Source organism: Sus scrofa, chromosome 15 (genome assembly GCF_000003025.6).
Source record: "Sus scrofa isolate TJ Tabasco breed Duroc chromosome 15, Sscrofa11.1, whole genome shotgun sequence".
Classification (NCBI taxonomy): Eukaryota; Metazoa; Chordata; class Mammalia; order Artiodactyla; family Suidae; genus Sus; species Sus scrofa.
The window spans coordinates 37,660,965-37,678,382 of record NC_010457.5 but is presented as its reverse complement, the minus strand read 5'-3'; the positions used below and the strand labels follow the sequence as shown (position 1 = coordinate 37,678,382).

Below are 17,418 nucleotides of genomic sequence, written 5' to 3'. Positions count from 1 at the left end.
GACTAGTTAAGTGAGAATCCCTGGGGAACAGGCTGGTGTTTGTATTTTTTTTTTTTTTCGGGCCACACCTGCAACATGTGGAAGTTCCTGGTCTAGGGACTGAATTGGAGTTGCAGCTACAGCCTGTACCCAGCCACAGCAACACAAGATCTGAGCTGCATCTGCAAACTACACTGCAGCTCACAGCGATGCTGGATCCTTAATCAACTGAGCAGGGACAGGGATCAAACACGCATCCTCATGGTTACAAATTGGGTTTGTTACCCCTGATCCACAACAGGAACTTCTGTTGTTTGTATCTTTTTAAACCCCTTGGGTGATTCTAATGTCCTAACAGGGTTGAGTCACTACGCTAGGCCTTTTTAAAGAAATACCTTGACAGGAACTTTACAACATATTTATAACATATTGCTAGAAATAGTCATTTGGTTTAAAATATATTAAAATCTCCAAATCATTAATTCCTGCACAGAATTAAATAGTATGAAAATTTATAATAGCTAGGTATTCCAAATTTATAGTTTTCACAAATGCAGCATTTCAGGTCCTCCCCAGATCTACTGAATCAGGATCTACTTTTTAACAATATCCTCAGATGATTCAAATTCATGCTAAAAGTCCTGGTGTAAAACCTTCCTTAAATTCTCATGGTCAGAATTTTATCATACACTTTTCAGACATAATTATAAGATGGTATAATTGTAAATAACTGTTTAGAAATGAATCCTTTAAGTCCCTAAATGGCATTTCTAAAAACTTGAGATGATAATTGTATGTATATATGTATGTATTTATTTATTATCTTTTTAGGGCCACATTTGCAGCATATGGAATTTCCCAGACTAGGGGTTGAATTGGGGTTGCATCTGCCAGCCTATACCACAGCCACAGCAGCACAGGATCTGAGCAGTGTCTGTGAGCTACACCACAGCTCACAGCAACACCAGGTCCCCAACTCTCTGAGCAAGGCCAGGGATTGAACCTGCATCCTGAAGGATGCTAGTCAGATTCATTTCCACTGAGTCACAATGGGAACTCTAAATGTAACACACAGTGAAAAACGTTCTATTGAAAAATATGGCACTGGGGCTGGAGGGGTTGTGGAGAAAAGGGAACCCTCCTGCACTATTGGTGGGAATATAAACTGGTACAGCCACTATGGAGAACAGTTTGGAGATACCTTAGAAATCTATACATAGAACTTCCATATGACCCCACAATCCCACTCTTGGGCATATATCCGGACAAAACTCTACTTAAAAGAGACACATGCACCTGCATGTTCATTGCAGCCCTATTCACAATAGCCAGGACATGGAAACAACCCAAATGTCCATCGACAGATGATTGGATTCAGAAGAGGTGGTATATATACACAATGGAATACTACTCAGCCATAAAAAAGAATGCCATAATGCCATTTGCAGCAACATGGATGGAACTAGAGAATCTCATGCTGAGTGAAATGAGTCAGAATGACAAAGACAAATACCATATGATATCACTTATAACTGGAATCTAATATCCAGCACAAATGAACATCTCCTCAGAAAAGAAAATCATGGACTTGGAAAATAGACTTGAAGCTGCCTGATGGGAGAGAGAGGGAGTGGGAGGGATCAGGAGCTTGGGCTTATCAGACACAACTTAGAATAGATTTACAAGGAGATCCTGCTGAATAGCATTGAGAACTATGTCTAGATACTCATATTGCAACAGAACAAAGAGTGGGGGAAAAAATGTATACGTGTAAGGATAACTTGATCCCCTTGCTGTACAGTGGGGAAAAAAAAGAAAAATATGGCACTGGGTGTACAAAATATTGGGAGTTGCTTGCGTAACATGAAGCAGCTTTAATTGACGAAATCAATTGAAGTATCATTTGTGATTTGTCTTTTCAGTGTGTTGTGTTTGCCTTTCAAAGCAGTTTCTGAGCTTGATCAAAGGTATTATGCTGAGACAATTTTAGTTTGAGCCATCTTTGGTGCAAAGAGAGACCCCATTATGGGTGAGGAGTTCTGATTTTAGATTATTTTCACAGACTTACTGCTTATTAGTTGAGTGATGAAGGTGTCAGCTTGTCAGTGAAGTGGAAGATTGGGCCAGTTGAGTGGCTCTGAAACTAGCCCTGCATATCCACAGAGGCATCCAGCAGATGCCCTGTGGGAAGAAGGAAAGGGTATTGAAGCAGGACCTGGAGCACCCTCTCCCTCCCCAATCTTTAATCAGGGCATTTCTGCTGTCATCTGTTTTACCTGTTGCAACTTTGATACAACCTCACTTAAACAGAGGATTTTGCTATTTAACAAAGGCTGAAAACAACCATTAGTTAAGATTTCTTGGAAATACTTTGATTCTGAGTTTAAGGACCATGTGCTTATAGGAGGGTAGTGATCTGCATGCAGGTGGTGGGCACTCGGTAAACATTTAGAAAATAGTTATTTCCAGAACATGGGACCTTCTCAGAGCTGCACTGCTGAGCCTGATGAGCTTGCAGTGCCAAGTGGGGGCTGCATGAGTTCAAACCCCAGTTCTTCCATCAACAGATGTACTGACTCTGTATGAGCTACTTAATCTCCAAAAAGCGGTGTATCCACAGCTAAGAACACAAGCCCCATGGTCCCTAATCCAAAAGCACCAAAGTAGAGGTTTTTGTATATGAATTAGAGGTGAAACTTGACCTGAATATAAAGAAGAGTGGATAGTTTTACGAGCTCCATCATTGTGACACGTGCCATGGAAGAGACTTTAGGCTTCAGGTGCTGCCCCAGGTTGCTGGGGGTTGTGTGCTGTGCATGTCACTGTACCTGCTGCTGGTGGGTCCTGTGAGTAGGTGACACTGATGGGAGTTAAGAGAGAGCAGAGGTTTGTTGTGGGTAATAAGTGGGGAGAAACAGCAGCAGCACAGAGCCTTGGACACACCGCAGATGGGAACAGGAACTCTGGAGTCACAGCACCTGCTAGGGACGTCCTGCAGGAGCAGAATTGCCTGGTCCCTGATCCCTGCTGGCCTGGTCCTGGCCTGTGGTCTGACTGCCCAGGAAGAGCATGGCCTTGGCTTGGAAGCTGAGGTGGATCTTTAAGGCACTAACCGTTGGAGGCTGTCACCTAACTGGGTTCATTCCAGCTGATCAAAAAATTTTTTCGGAGTTCCTGTGTGTTGCAGTGGAAACGAATCTGACTAGGAACCAAGAGGTTGCAGGTTCGATCCCTGGCCTCGCTCAGTGGGTTAAGGATCCAGCATTGCTGTGGCTGTGGTGTAGGCCAGCAGCTATATCTCCAATTGGACTCCTAGCCTGAGAACCTCCATATGCCGCGGGTTCAACCCTAAAAAGCAAAAAAAAAATTTTTTTTTCTTAAAATGGGATCTGAGAGGTACAGCTCCAATGTTGCCACATAGCTTTTTTTTTTAAGCAGCTTTATTGATACATAATTTATGCACAAAATTTACTGTTCAATGATTTTAGTAAATGAATACAGTGGTACAACCAAAATCACAATTGAGTATTAGAATGATCCCATCATCCCAAAATGTTTGCTGTGTATTCCCACTCCTATCCCCAGTGACAGGAAACCATTGATGTATTTTCTGCCTTTATAGTTTTTGTCTTCTGTACAAATTTTTCATGAAATCATACAATATGTAGCCTTTTAGGTCTGGCTTCTTTGACTTATATGTCCTTGAGGATGATCACGTTTTTGCCTGTATCAGCAGTTTGCTTTTCTATCACCGAGTAGCAATCTGTGGTATGGATATAGCACATTTTGTTTATTTATCAGTTAATGGATTGCTTCTAGTTTTTGGCTGGTGTGAAAGATGTTGCTATGAACATTTATGTGCAAGTACCTGAGCAGATAGACACATGTTCATTTCTCTTGGGTATACAGGTAAGAGTGAAGTTGCTGGGTCACATGGTAAGTGTATGTTCAATTTTTAAACGAAACCTCAAAATAATACAGCCACACCAGCAATGCATGAGGGTTCTAAAGACAACATGCTGGTCAGTTCTTATTGTCAGAATTGTTGGTTATGGCCATTCCTGAGGGCACACAGGCATCTCATTGTGCTTTTACTTTGCGTTTTTCTAATGATTGATAATGTTAAGCATTGTTTCATGTGCTTATTAATCATTTCTATATGTTCTTGTGTAAAATATCTTTTGCCCATTCTTTGTTTATTATCCTGCTAATGAATAGAAGTTCTTTACAATACTGGACACAATTCCTTCCATATGTTTGGTTTACAAATATTTTTCCTAGTTTGTGGCTTTTCATTTTCTTAATGGTTTCTTTGGAACAGCAAAACTTTTTAAAACTTCCAAGTTCAACTTACTCTTTTATGAATTGTGCCTTTAATATCATATCTAAGAAATCTTTGCCTAAACTTTCAGAAGGATTTCCTGTTTTCTTCTAGATTTAGTTCTTATATTAGGTCATTGGTTCTCACCTGGGAACAGTTTTGCTCCCAGAGGACATCAGGGAATATGTGAAGACAGTCTGGATTGTCAAAACTGGGTGGGGTGTGCTAATGGGATCTAGTGGCTAAAGGCCAGTGATGGTGCTAAACATACCACAGTGCACAGGACAGCCCCCACAGCACAGAATTATTTGGTCCAAAATGCCAACAGTGCTGAGGTTGAGAAACTATGAGTTAGGTTTCTGGTCCATTTTGATTTTTGTGTATGGTGTAAGGTAGGAATCTACACATTTTTTTTTTCTTTTTGCAATGTGAAGTAGGGATATAAGTGCATTTAATTTTTTTTTCCCCGAGTGTATTAAAGAACATCCTGCTGCACTGAATTGCCTTGGCATCTTTGTTGAAACCCACTGACCATAAATGTGAGGCTTTCTATCTAGAGTCTCTATTTTCTTCCCTTGATCTACATTCTACCTTTAAGCCAGTTAAGTTTTCAAGTAAGGTAGTGTAAATCTCCAAACTTTGCTCTTTTTCTAAAAAACTGATTTTCCTACTAGAATTTCTTTGCATTTTCATATAAATTTTAGCATCAGTTTTTTTCAAATTCCCATTGTGGAGGAGTTCCCATTGTGGCTCAGCAGTAATGAACCTGGACTAGTTATCCATGAGGATGTGGGTTCGATCCTTGGCCTCGCTCAGTGGGTTAAAAGATCCAGCATCGCTGTGAGCTGTGATGTATGTTGCAGACTCTGCTCAGATCCCGTGTTGCTGTGGCTGTGGTGTTGGCCAGCAGCTGCAGTTCTGATTCGACCCCTAGCCTGGGAACTTCCATATGCCACAGGTGCAGTCCTAAAAATCAAGAAACAAACAAACCCATCTGGCATTTTGATGATTACAGTGAATCTCTAGATTAATTTGAGGAAAACAGCCGTCTTACCAATATTGAGTCTTCTTATCCATGAATTTGGTATATTTCTCCATTTATTTAGATCTTTAATCTCTCAGCAATGATTGGTAGATTTTAGTATACAGATCTTATAATTCTTTTGTTACATTTATTCCTATTTAATTTTTAGAGAATACTGTAAAAGAAACTGTTAATTCCATTTTGAATTTTTGTTCATAGTATATAAAAATAAAATCTAGTTAGATTTGTATATAGAATTTGTATTTTGTAATCTTGCTAAACATGCTTAATCTGTATTTTCTTTGATTCCCCATAATTTTCTACATATAGTACCATGTGATCTGAGACTAGTTTTACTTCTTCATTTCCATCTGTATACCTTTAATTCCTTTTCTGGCCTTTTCTTGGTAGAATCTCTAACACAATGTCAAATAGAAGTCATGAGAGCAACATACGTTTCAAAGTTAAAAGGAAAATCAGAATTCTGAGACACTTATGGCCCCTATGTGTTTTGGTAAGGGCTTGTAAACCTATAGTATCTAATTTACAATTATTGGGAGGGTAAATGAGGTACCATACAGAAAATGCTTAGTGTAAAGCCTGGCACAAATCCTTGTAAAATATTAGCTTTTAGAAAGAGAATCCTGACTGGCAGGCCAGCATCAGGAGTAAGGACTTGGCTCTGAGGATGCAGGCCTGGGGGCACACAGGGCCTAGGTGGCACTCTGTGGCCCATGTGGTCAGGCGATGGAAGTTCTTTGTGGCTTGTCCCCAGTGGGAGTCCACACAATTTATGTCAGCTGCCTTGGGAATTTTTGGTGTTAGGGAAGCTCTGCCAAAGTACCTGATCTTCAAAGTAGCCAAGCCCAGGAAGTAGCAAATATAAACAAGGTTCATAAGGTGGAAGGAATGACTCAGGCCTGGCGAGCTGTGCTGAGGCTCAACCACTATCAGGTATGAGTATTATGAGGGACTTTCTGGGGGATTCGCTACACTAACACAAAGGGAAAACCCTTCACTGTTTCCATGTGTGTTGTTACTGCTTTCCTAGAAGGTTTACTCCAAAAGTTGATCCCTTGTATTTGTGGAGGGACTTGTAATTTATTTGAGGTAGAAACAGCAGCTGTGTTGAGTAACAAAAAACAACACAAGAGGGGACAGTGTCACGAGAAAGTCTTAATGGCACCTTCAACCTTGCTGGAATTAGCATTTTTTGCCTCTGGAAGGTGATGAGCCAGTGTGTGTATGATTTGGCCCAAATGTCATTTCCTCCAGGGCATGGTGAACCCCAAGGTGGCCAACGGAGGCCCCAGTCACCTAGTGATGCTCTCCTCGCCAGAAACTAAGCTTGGAGAAGCAGGGCTACTTCAGTAGCACCGTCATCACTAACTGTGACTCCTCACCCTTGTCCCCATCAATTACTTTTAGAAGAATCTCAAGTACATAAAGAGTAACCCTGATAACTGTCCAATATCCTTCATATTTAATAGATGTTATAGCAATAAAGTTCTTATGGTCTAACAAAGAAATTTAGGGGGTTCTTTGTTCTCAGTAAAACAATATAATTTCTTTATTTAACAGTATGGCACTCCAATGACAAAGGTTCTAGGACCTCTTAATTACGATCATCACTAAGACACACAGACTGGCATAATACAGAAAAGGCCCAAAGGGGCTGGTCGGTGCCTCTCTGAGACACACAGTTGGGCATCAGAAAGCCACACAAAGGAGCATCTTCATATAAAAACCACAGCACACAAGGCAAACTTGACGACAGAAAAGGCATCCTTTCTGTGCCCACCTCTCTCCTCACAGCTGCCTTTCTTGCTGGACTGTCCAGGGACCGCTGGGCAGACTGTGTGCAGCAGCTGTGGTTGAGTGTTGACTCCATCACGCCAGCACGTAGTTCTCAGAGGCACAGACCTTGTGCTGAGTGACTGAATCTAGAGGAGGAGAGCAGCATTAGCACTGATAATGACCAGCACACAACCACCTTTTCACACGTGCACAGAATCGCATTTAAAATCTTAAATGATCCAGAGCTGCATTGGCCATAGGCCCACATGTCCATATAGCACACATGGCTACTTAAAGTGAAATAAAATAAAGAATTCAGTCTCTCAGTCATACCTGCCACATTTTAAATGCTCAACAGCCTATTAGATTAAGAGCGTGCCCCTCATGGTAGAATGTTCTAGAAAAGTGGAAAGTCAGCCAATCCATAACATGGGAGATCTGAATTCTAATTTCGGTTAACTTCAGTAGGTACTCTGGTATGAGGCATGGTACCAATAAACACATAAATAGGTTTCAGCTACGACACTATGCGTCCCAGCCGTGCCGCGCCATCTACCTGGCTATATTCTGTAAACGGAGTGGAGGGTTAGTGGGCACACTTCTTAAAACTTGGCTCTTCATATATCAGTTGAAGAAGATGGACTAACAAGCTTTAAAGTCCCGTCAGATTGAAACTCTATTATTTTATGAAAATCACAAGAAGTCATATGGTCCAGGATAAGCCACAGGTGCAGGGGAAGAGGCCAACCCAGGTGTGCACCACAGCTGGCTCAAGGCAGTCCCTTTATTCTTCATACTGCGCAGTTTACTGATCCCAACACTTCTTCTGCTATTAGAATGAAAGAGGAATGCAATGGATTGCCAGTGCTGATTGAATGAAAATTAAACTTGTTGATTACTATTACTATCCAGAGGATGAGCAACAATATCTGAAGGACCTTAAGAAGTCAGGGTGATGAACAACAGAACACAGAAGGCTGTGATGGTGTTGAGATATAAAGAAGAAAAAATAGGTTTATTCTATGAATAAAAGGAAGAAAAATTGGCTCATCTTTAGTTGTAGCTCAAGATAGAGTCCCAGAATTTAATAACAGCCTTTCCAATACAAAAGCACTTCAACACAGGAGTCTGGGCTAGGGAGGTGAATCTCAGGAGGAACATTAATGTTTGTTATATACATTATATAATTATAATTAATATATATATAATAGTTATTATTGATACCAATTCTACAACACAGTGTTGTTTTGATTCATATTTTAAGATTAGTCCTTTATTGGGAGTTCCTATTGTGGCTCAGCTGATTAAGAACCCAACTGTACCCATGAGGATTCAGGTTTGATATCTGGCCTCATTCAGTGGGTTAAGGATCTTGTGCTGCTGCAAGTTGCAGTGTATGTTACAGATGCAGCTCAGATCCTGTGTTGCTATGGCTGTAGTGTAGGCCTGCAGCTGAAGCTCTGATTCAACCCCTAGCCTGGGAACCTCCATATGCTGCAAGTGGGATCCTAAAAAGAAAAAAAAAATTACTCCTTTATTCACAATATGAATTGAATATATTTTCTCTCTGTTGCTTGCCTTTTCAAAAAAAAACATTGTTTATATATGTTGGTATACACATGCAAGAGTTTATTTAGGGTATATATGTAGGAGTTATAATTGCTGGTAACACACAAAATTTCTTCAATTTTACCAGACAATGAAAACCTAGTTCATAAATTGGTTGTCTTGATGTACAATACCATTAGCACATGGCTTCACATCAGCACTTGCCATTGCAACACTTTCATTGCTGCCAAATCAGTTGTATGTGAAATATCATCTCTCATTGTGTTTTTGTTTTTGTCTTTTTTTTTTTTTTTTTTTTTGCTATTTCTTTGGGCCGCTCCCACGGCATATGGAGGTTCCCAGGCTAGGGGTCCAATCGGAGCTGTAGCCGCCAGCCTACACCAGAGCCACAGCAACGCGGGATCTGAGCCGCGTCTGCGACCTACACCACAGCTCACGCTGGATCATTAACCCACTGAGCAAGGGCAGGGACCGAACCCGCAACCTCATGGTTCCTAGTCAGATTCGCTAACCACTGCGCCACGACGGGAACTCCTCTCATTGTGTTTTTAATTTACACAAACCCAAGGCCCTCATAAGATATGAAATCTAATGGGAGGATTTCTCCCCTGAGTGAAAACCCCACACTGAGATATCTTTTTTGCCTATTGCATTGTATAGTAAGTTACACAAATGGCTAGGTTAGACATTCTTGCTTTGGTGTGATGCAGCTGTGGCTTTTTTGTTTGGTTGGTTTGACTTGGTTTTTCTTAGATGCCTTTATCAGCTTGCAGTGGTTTCCTAGTATTCCTAAATTGAGCTGAATTTTTTATTATGAATGAGTGTCAGAATTTGTCAAATTCTTGCTTTGTATTTTTTGAAAGAATCATGTGATTTTTGTCCTTTAATGTATTAACACAGTCTGTTCTGTTAATTTTTACATATTAAAACAATCTTGCATTCCTGGGATTAATCCCAGTGTTTAATTCGTTTTATTTGTTAGTAGGTTTGACTTGCTAACATTTTGTTAAGGGTAATTACATCTATGTTCATAAAGCATATTGGCATTGGTTTAGAGTTTTTATTCTGTTTTTTCCTGTATTGTCTTCTGTTTTGTTACTAGTGCATGACTAGCCTCATAGAATGAGGTGAGAAATGTTCTCCTCCTCTACTTTGGGAGTGAGTCTGTAAAGGAATGGTGTTATTTCTTCAGGTATTTCCTAGAATTCACCACCGATGTCAAGTGGGACTAGGCTTTCTTTGTGGGAAAAACTGAAATTTCAATTTTTTAAGTCCATTCATATTTTCCATTTTTCTTGAGTCAGTTTCAACAATTTGCTTCTTTCTAGGAATTTTTCCATTTTATCTGAGATGTCTAATTTGTTGGCTTAAAATTGTTCATAATGTTCCCTTGTGATCCTTTTAATTTCAGCAGAGGGTGGTAGTAATGTTCCTTCTTTCATCTTTAATTTGGTATTTGTGGCTTCTTTTTTTGTTAGATGATTAATATGACCTACACCACAGCTCATGGCAACACTAGATCCTTAACCCACTGAGCAAGGCTGGGGATCAAACCCGCAGCCTCATGGATGCTAGTCGTGTTCATTAACTGCTGAGCCACGACAGGAACTCCCCTTTCATTTATTTCTTCTCTAATCATTACTCTTTCCTCCTTGGATTTTGTTATATTTTTAAGTTTCATTGGACTACAGTTGACTTACAGTGTCTATTAGTTTCACCAAAGTGAATCAGTTATATTCATTTTTTTTTCCCCCAGAGAGGTTATCTGAGTGGATTTCCCTGTGCTATCAGTAGGTCCTTGTTGGTTATCTATTTTATATACAGTTGTGTGTATATGTTAAACACATCCTCCTTATTTACCCTCCCCCCACAGTTTCCCCTCAGGTAATCATAAGTTTGGTTTTGAAATCTGTTTGTTTTATAAACAAGTTCTTTTGTATCACTTTTTAAATTAGACTGCACATATTTGTGTTTCTGTGTCTGACCTACTTCACTTAGTATGATAATTTTTAGGTCCATCCGCATTGCTGCAAATGGCATTATCCTTTTTTATGGCTGAGTAATATTCCATTGTATATACATACCACATCTTTATTCATTCCTCTGTTGATGGACATTTAGGTTGCTTCCATGCCTTGGTAAATTGTAAATGGTGCTGCAATGAATACTGGGGTGCATGTACCTTTTTGAATTACAGTTTTCTCTGGACTTATGCCCAGGAGTGGGAATGCTGGATCATATGGTAGTTCTATATTTAGTTTTTTAAGGAACCTTCATACTGTTTTCCATAATTGGTGGCTGCACCAATTTACATTCCTAAACAGTGTAGGAGTGTTCCCTTTTCTCCAAACCCTCTCTAGCATTTATTGTTTCTAGACTTTTTGATGATGGTCCTTTTTTTTTTTTTTAATGTTTAGAAGAGCTTTATTTATAATGCCAAAACTAGAAGCAACCAAGATGTCTCTTAATAGGTAAGTGAATAAACAAACAGTGGTAAACTATACAATGGAATATTATTCCAGGAACAATCAGAAAATCTCCCAATATACAAAAAGATACAGAAGAACTTCAAATACATATTGCTAAGTGAAATAAGTCAATCTGAAATGTAAAAACTATACAAATATGAAAATGATCAGTGGTTGCTAGGGGTTCAAGAAAATGGAGGGTGGAGGAAAGGGTGAATAAGTAAAGCACAGGAAACCTTTACATGCTGTTTATTTTTATTTATTGTTTTGGTTTTTTTAGTGCTGCACCCATGGAGGTTCCCAGGCTAGGGGTCAAATTTGAGCTGCAGTCACTGGCCTACGCCACAGCCTCAGCAACACAAGATCCAAGCTGCATCGTGACCTATGTTGCAGCTCATGGCAACACTGGATACTTAACCCACTGATTGAGGCCAGGGATCAAACCCGCATCCTCATGGACACTAGTTGGGTTCTTAACCAACTAGGCCACAACAGGAATGCCTACATGCTGTTTATAATGCTGAAATTATTTTGTATAATCCTGTGATGGTGGATATATAACGTGATGCATTTGCCAGAATCCAAAGAATAATCTAACACTAAGAGTGAGCTCTAATGTAAACAGTGGACTTCAGTTGCTAGTAGTGTATCAATGTTGTGCGTTGGAAGTTGTGGCGAAGCGAAACGAATCTGACTAGTATTCATGAGGATGTGGGTTCAATCCCTGGCCTCGCTCAGGGTTGGGGATCTGGCAGTGCCATGAGCTGTGGTATAAATTGCAGACAGGGCTCAGATCCTGTGTTGCTGTGGCTATGCCTTAGGCCAGCAGCTGCAGCTCTGATCTGACCCCCTAGCCTGGGAACTTCTATATGCTGAGGGTGTGGCCCTAAAAAAAAAAAAAAGTATCAATGTTAGTTCACAAGTTCAAAGATGTTAGTGAAGGGGAAACTGAACAGGGAGCAGGGATATGTGGGAACTCACTGTACTATCTGCTCAACTTTTCTGTAAACTTAAAAACTCCTCTGAAAAACCATCTGGTTTTTGTTTTTGTTTTTTGCTTTTTAGGGCCACACCCTCAGCATATAGAAGTTCACACCACAGCCATGGCAATGCAGAATCTGAGCTGAGTCTGCGACCTACACCACAGCTCATGGCAACGTCAGATCTTAACCCACTGAGCGAGGCCAGGGATCAAACCTGTATCCTCATGGATACCAGTTGGATTCATTTCCACTGTGCCACAATGGGGACTACTTATTAATTTTTTTAAGAGAAGATATAGTATACTTGTTATCCTCAGAAGACTTACAGTCTGGTTGAGAAAAATATCAGAGATCAGGAATGGCCATTCTGACTGGCATGAGGTGGTAACTTGTAGTTTTGATTTGCATTTCTCTAATAATTAATGATACTGAACATCTTTTCATGAACTTTTTGACCATCTGCCTGTCTTTGGAGAAATGTCTGTTTAGATCTTCTGACCATTTTTTGATTGGGATGTTTGTTTTTTTGATATAAAGCTCCATGAGATGTTTGTGTATTTTGGAGATTAATCCCTTGTTGGTCACTTCGTTTGCAAAGATTTTCTCCCATTCTGTGGTTTGTCTTTTCTTTTGTTTATGGTTTCCTTTGCTGTGCAAAAGCCTTTAGGTTTATTAAGGTCCCATTTGTTTATTTTTGTTCACATTTTCATTACTCTAGGAGGTGGATCAATAAAGATAGTGCTGCAATTGATTTATGTCAAAGAATGTGCTGCCCATGTTTTCTTCAAGAGTTTTATAGTATCCGACCTTACATTTATGTCTTTAATCCATTTTGAGTTTATTTTTGTGTATGGTGTTAGAATGTTCTAATTTCATTCTTTTACATGAAGCTGTCCAGTTTTCCCAGCATTGCTTATGAAGAGTCTGCTTTTTCTCTATTGTATATTCTTACCTCCTTTGTCATAGATTAATTGACTATAAGTATGTGGGTTTATCTCTGGGCTCTCTATCCTGTTCTACTGATCTATGTTTGTTTTTTGTGACAATACCATACTGCTTTTTTTGTTTTTTGGTTTTTTTTTTTTTTTTTGCTTTTTAGGGCCATACCCACAGCATATGGAGGTTTCTAAGCTAGGGGTCAAATCAGAGCTACAGCTCCTGGCCTATGCCACAGCAAAGCCAGATCTGAGCCACATCTGTGACCTACACCACAGCTCACGGAACCACCAGATCTTAACCCACTGAGTGAGTCCAGGGATCAAACCCGCAACCTCATGGTTCCTAATCAGATTCGTTTCAGCTACCCCCTGATGGGAACTCCATCATAATATTTTGATGACCGCTTTGTAGTATAGTCGGAAATCAGGAACCCTGATTCCTCCAGCTCTTTTGGCTTTTTGGGGTCTTTGCAGCAATATGGATGGACCTGGAGATTCTCATACTAAGTGAAGTAAGTCAGAGAAAGACAAATACTGTATAATATCACTTATATGTGGAATCTGAAAAAAGACACAAATGAACTAATTTACAAAATAGCAACAGACTCACAGACTTTGAAGACAAACTTACTGTTCAAAGGGGAAATGGTGGGGTGGGGGGATAAACTGGGATTGGGGGATTGATATATACACTGTATATAGGATAACCAACAGGGACCTACTGTATAGCTCAGGAAACTACTTAGTATGCTGAATAACCTATATGGGAAAATAATATGAAAGAAAATGCATACACGTATAACTGAATCATTTTGCTGTATACCCCAAACTAACACAATATTGTAAATCAACTATAACATAAACATAAAACACACAAAAAACTGACATGCTTATTCTGAAGTTAGTATGAAGGGGGAAAACACATGGGAAGACACTTGAAAAAAGGAACAATGAGAGAGAATTGAACATACTAGATACCAAAATGCACTATAAATTTATGGGTAACACAGTATATAATTAGCACAGAATCAATAAAAAGATCCATGGAAGAGAATAAACTTCAGAAACCCACCCATGCACATGTGGGCAGATAAGAGATGATTCCAGGGGGGCATTTAAAATAAGTGGAACATAGATAAGCTGTTAAAGAGATGGCATGATCCCTCATAATCCACAATAATATATTACAGATGGATTAATGCTCTTAACATCAAAAAACTGAAAATACTGAGAGATAGGAGAGTAGTTTTAAAGCTCAGGGGGTAGGGAAACCTTTGTAAGTGAAACTTCATTTTAGTGCTATGGAGGAACAGAGGTATTTATTTCCACCAGGTGTAATAATTAAAAATTAATACCCACAAAAAAACACAATAGGATTTTATATTTATCACAAAATATTAGACTCCATATTATACAAGTATTTCTGTAAAACAATGTGGAAAAGAGGAAAAGCCCAATGTAAAAACAGGTGAGGGATAAGAATGCACAGTTGATGAACTATAATATAGATCCCCTCTTGCATATGAGCAGCTCAGTAATTGGAGATCTACTTGTTTTAATTCATCAAATAACCAAATACTGAAAATATGGGTAACAGCTAGCAGTGGTGAGGGTGCAGAGAAATGGGAATATCCAGGTACTGTTAGTGAGTGTAAGCTGGTGCAGACGTGAGGATCAAGGTTTAAAGTCCACATGCCCTAGGGTTCTGTTATTCCCCTTCTGCCACTCTATTTTACAGAGATACACCTCCCTGCAATGGGGCTCAAGACAGTCTCTTAAAATTTGAATTAAAATCATTCCAATTAGAACACACACCCATTCTAACAGCAGAAATGGTGGAGATAACTTCAAATGTCTAATCATAAGAAGTATATAAATTAATCACAGCAACTCCAATGGTTAAAAAGAATGAAATAGCTATTTAAGCGTCAAAATGGAAGGACTTTCTAGAGACAGAGTTGGATTAAAAACTCATGAACAATATATGATCCTCCAATTATAGAAAAAATATCTTCAAGGTATATGTTTATATACATTTATTTCTATATAAATGTGTTAAAAAGTCTGAAACACAGTTCTATCTTTACTTGGTTACTTTAAGGAAGAGTAGTAAGATTTTGGGACTATGTATGTGTGTATTGTTTGAAATCTTTGACCATGACATCAAGCATCACTCTACATATCCATCTGTCTGTCCATCCATCCCTCGAGATGGGAAAAATGTTGACTGGAGAAGGATCCAGTCTTCATTTCAGATAAAACAGAAGCCACAACAAAGCCTGTGTGTGGCTGGTCTTTCACCTTCTATGATGTTGCTGTCTGAGGACTCAAGTACTGGGCCTCCGAGAAATGGACCAAGGTGCATAGTAGGTTGTGACCCTGCGTGGAGTTAGCAGGAGAGCCCCTGAATGATGAGTACTGGCTCAGAGCCAGGAAGGCAGTGTCCTGGGAGCCCCTCACAGCTTCAAGTTCCCAAATGTAAACACACACATGGAGAAGGATTTTTGTCCAAGTTCATTTGGCATCTGAAGATAGCCACAGCCCCAAATTCCAATGTCACGTCAGATGAGCGATTCTCAGACACCCCATAAAACGTGACCACAAGACAGATGTTAGAGCAATGCCAGTCCCAGACAGGGGAAAAGGGAAAAACAGTGCACGAGCAGCTCCCATGAAATTTAAATTGAAAAGAAAAAGAACAACAAACCCAGGGTTTTTTGTTTTTTTGTTTTTTCTAAAGTTATTCAGTAGATCTTGGCATACATTGTTATCTGCATGTGCTACCTGCACACGTTAATGTTCACTGGCCCTGCTTCTGTGTGGTCGGATGGTTGGGATGTGTTATCAACATGCTGCCAAGGCTTTTTTTTTTTAAGTAGTGGGATGGGCAAGTCACTTTATTGAACTAAGGCTCTAACTGCCAACATCCAGATGTGGCTAATGGTCCCAGTCCCTCGTGCAGAGTTCAGGGACCACAGGCCCTCCTGGGAGTTTTATCTTGGCTTATCAAAACGAGCTAAGAATTTGAGGGCTGGGAAACCTCGGTGGCCATGTAGCCAAATACCCATTCAACGATGGGGTGGTCTCTACAGTCCTGCAGAGAGCCGGGCCCCCAGGTGGCTTCACGTGGTCGCCAAGTCCTTTCTGATGCAGGGCCCGTACTTCTTTGGAACCACAAGGAGCAAGTCTTTCTTTCTCTTTTGCAGGTTTATTCCTCTTCTGAATCAACCAGTCCGTTCACAGCTTCTGCACAGACCTGATTTCCAGCATTTTCCTTTCCTCCCGGGTACTTGGAAGGAACACAAGTCTAGGTGCTTGTCCTTGACCCTTCTCTTTCCTAACACCGCACAACTCCAATCTGTCAGCAAGTGCCATCAGCTCCAGAATTTTCATTTAAAGTCTGACACTGTCACACCACCTCCATCCATACCACCCTGGTCCCTACCATCATTGTTTATCACCTGAACCGGCAAAAGAGCCAGAAATTTCTCTCTGCTTCCATTTAAAAACATGTCTCAGCTCATTCTTGTGACTTCCACATATTCCAAGAGCAGAACCCACACCTCTGACCACTGTCCCTGAGGCCTTGTGTCCAGGCTCCACTGCTTCCTCCCATCACTCTGTCCTCACTCCCTGGGTTTCAGCCACTCATGACCTGCTGCCTTTCCCCCTTGACTCTGATGGTTTCCTTAGCTCCATTCAGGCTCACCCTTCTGGTCACTGTTTGGAGCTCAGCTTTTAGGTAAAGGGATCTTATAGAGACCAATCTTGCTGAATTGGTTATAGCCATTTCTTGATTTGCTTAGATTTTTCTATGTGCACAACTATATGCAAATAAAATGATTTGTCCCTTCCGTTATAATTCTGATCCTCGGTTTGTATTTTTTTTTTTCTTTTTGGCTTTCTTCTTCTTCTTCTTCTTCTTTTTTTTTGCTTTTTAGGGTTGCATCTGAAGCATATGGAAGTTCCCAGGCTAGGGGTCGAATTGGAGCTGCAGCTGCTGGCCTACACCACAGCAACTGCAATACCAGATCCAAAGTGCGTTCAGCAATGCTGGATCCTTAACCCACTGAGGGAGGCCAGGGATCGAACCTACATCCTAATGAATACTAGTCGGATTAGCTTCCACTGAGCCACAGTGGGAACTGCCAGTTTGTGTTTCTCATTTCACCCCGGCTCCCAACTAGGAACTCTAGAACACTGTTGAAATAGAAGAGTAATAGCTGCCATGTATTTTGTTCCTGAGTTAAACCTTAAACTAAGATTTTCACTGTTGAATACATGCCGTAGGTTTTAATTTTTAAATTAAAAACATTTTAAAAAGTTTTATCAAAGTATA

At 40.1% G+C, this 17,418-nt stretch overlaps 1 protein-coding gene across 9 annotated transcripts in view; it reads right to left on the bottom strand.

The window, feature by feature from the left end:
* The window catches only part of MCPH1 (microcephalin 1), a 219,786-nt gene continuing 205,779 nt past the window's right edge, over positions 3,412-17,418 (bottom strand). For 8 of the 9 annotated variants that reach the window (XM_021075801.1, XM_021075806.1, XM_021075803.1 and 5 more), the window contains one exon: positions 6,787-7,267. In XM_021075801.1, coding sequence (XP_020931460.1) covers positions 7,215-7,267 — 53 coding nt within the window. In that variant the 3' untranslated portion in view covers positions 6,787-7,214. Of the gene's footprint in view, positions 7,268-17,418 lie in introns of all 9 variants that reach the window. The other variant, XM_021075799.1, reaches the window with a different exon arrangement.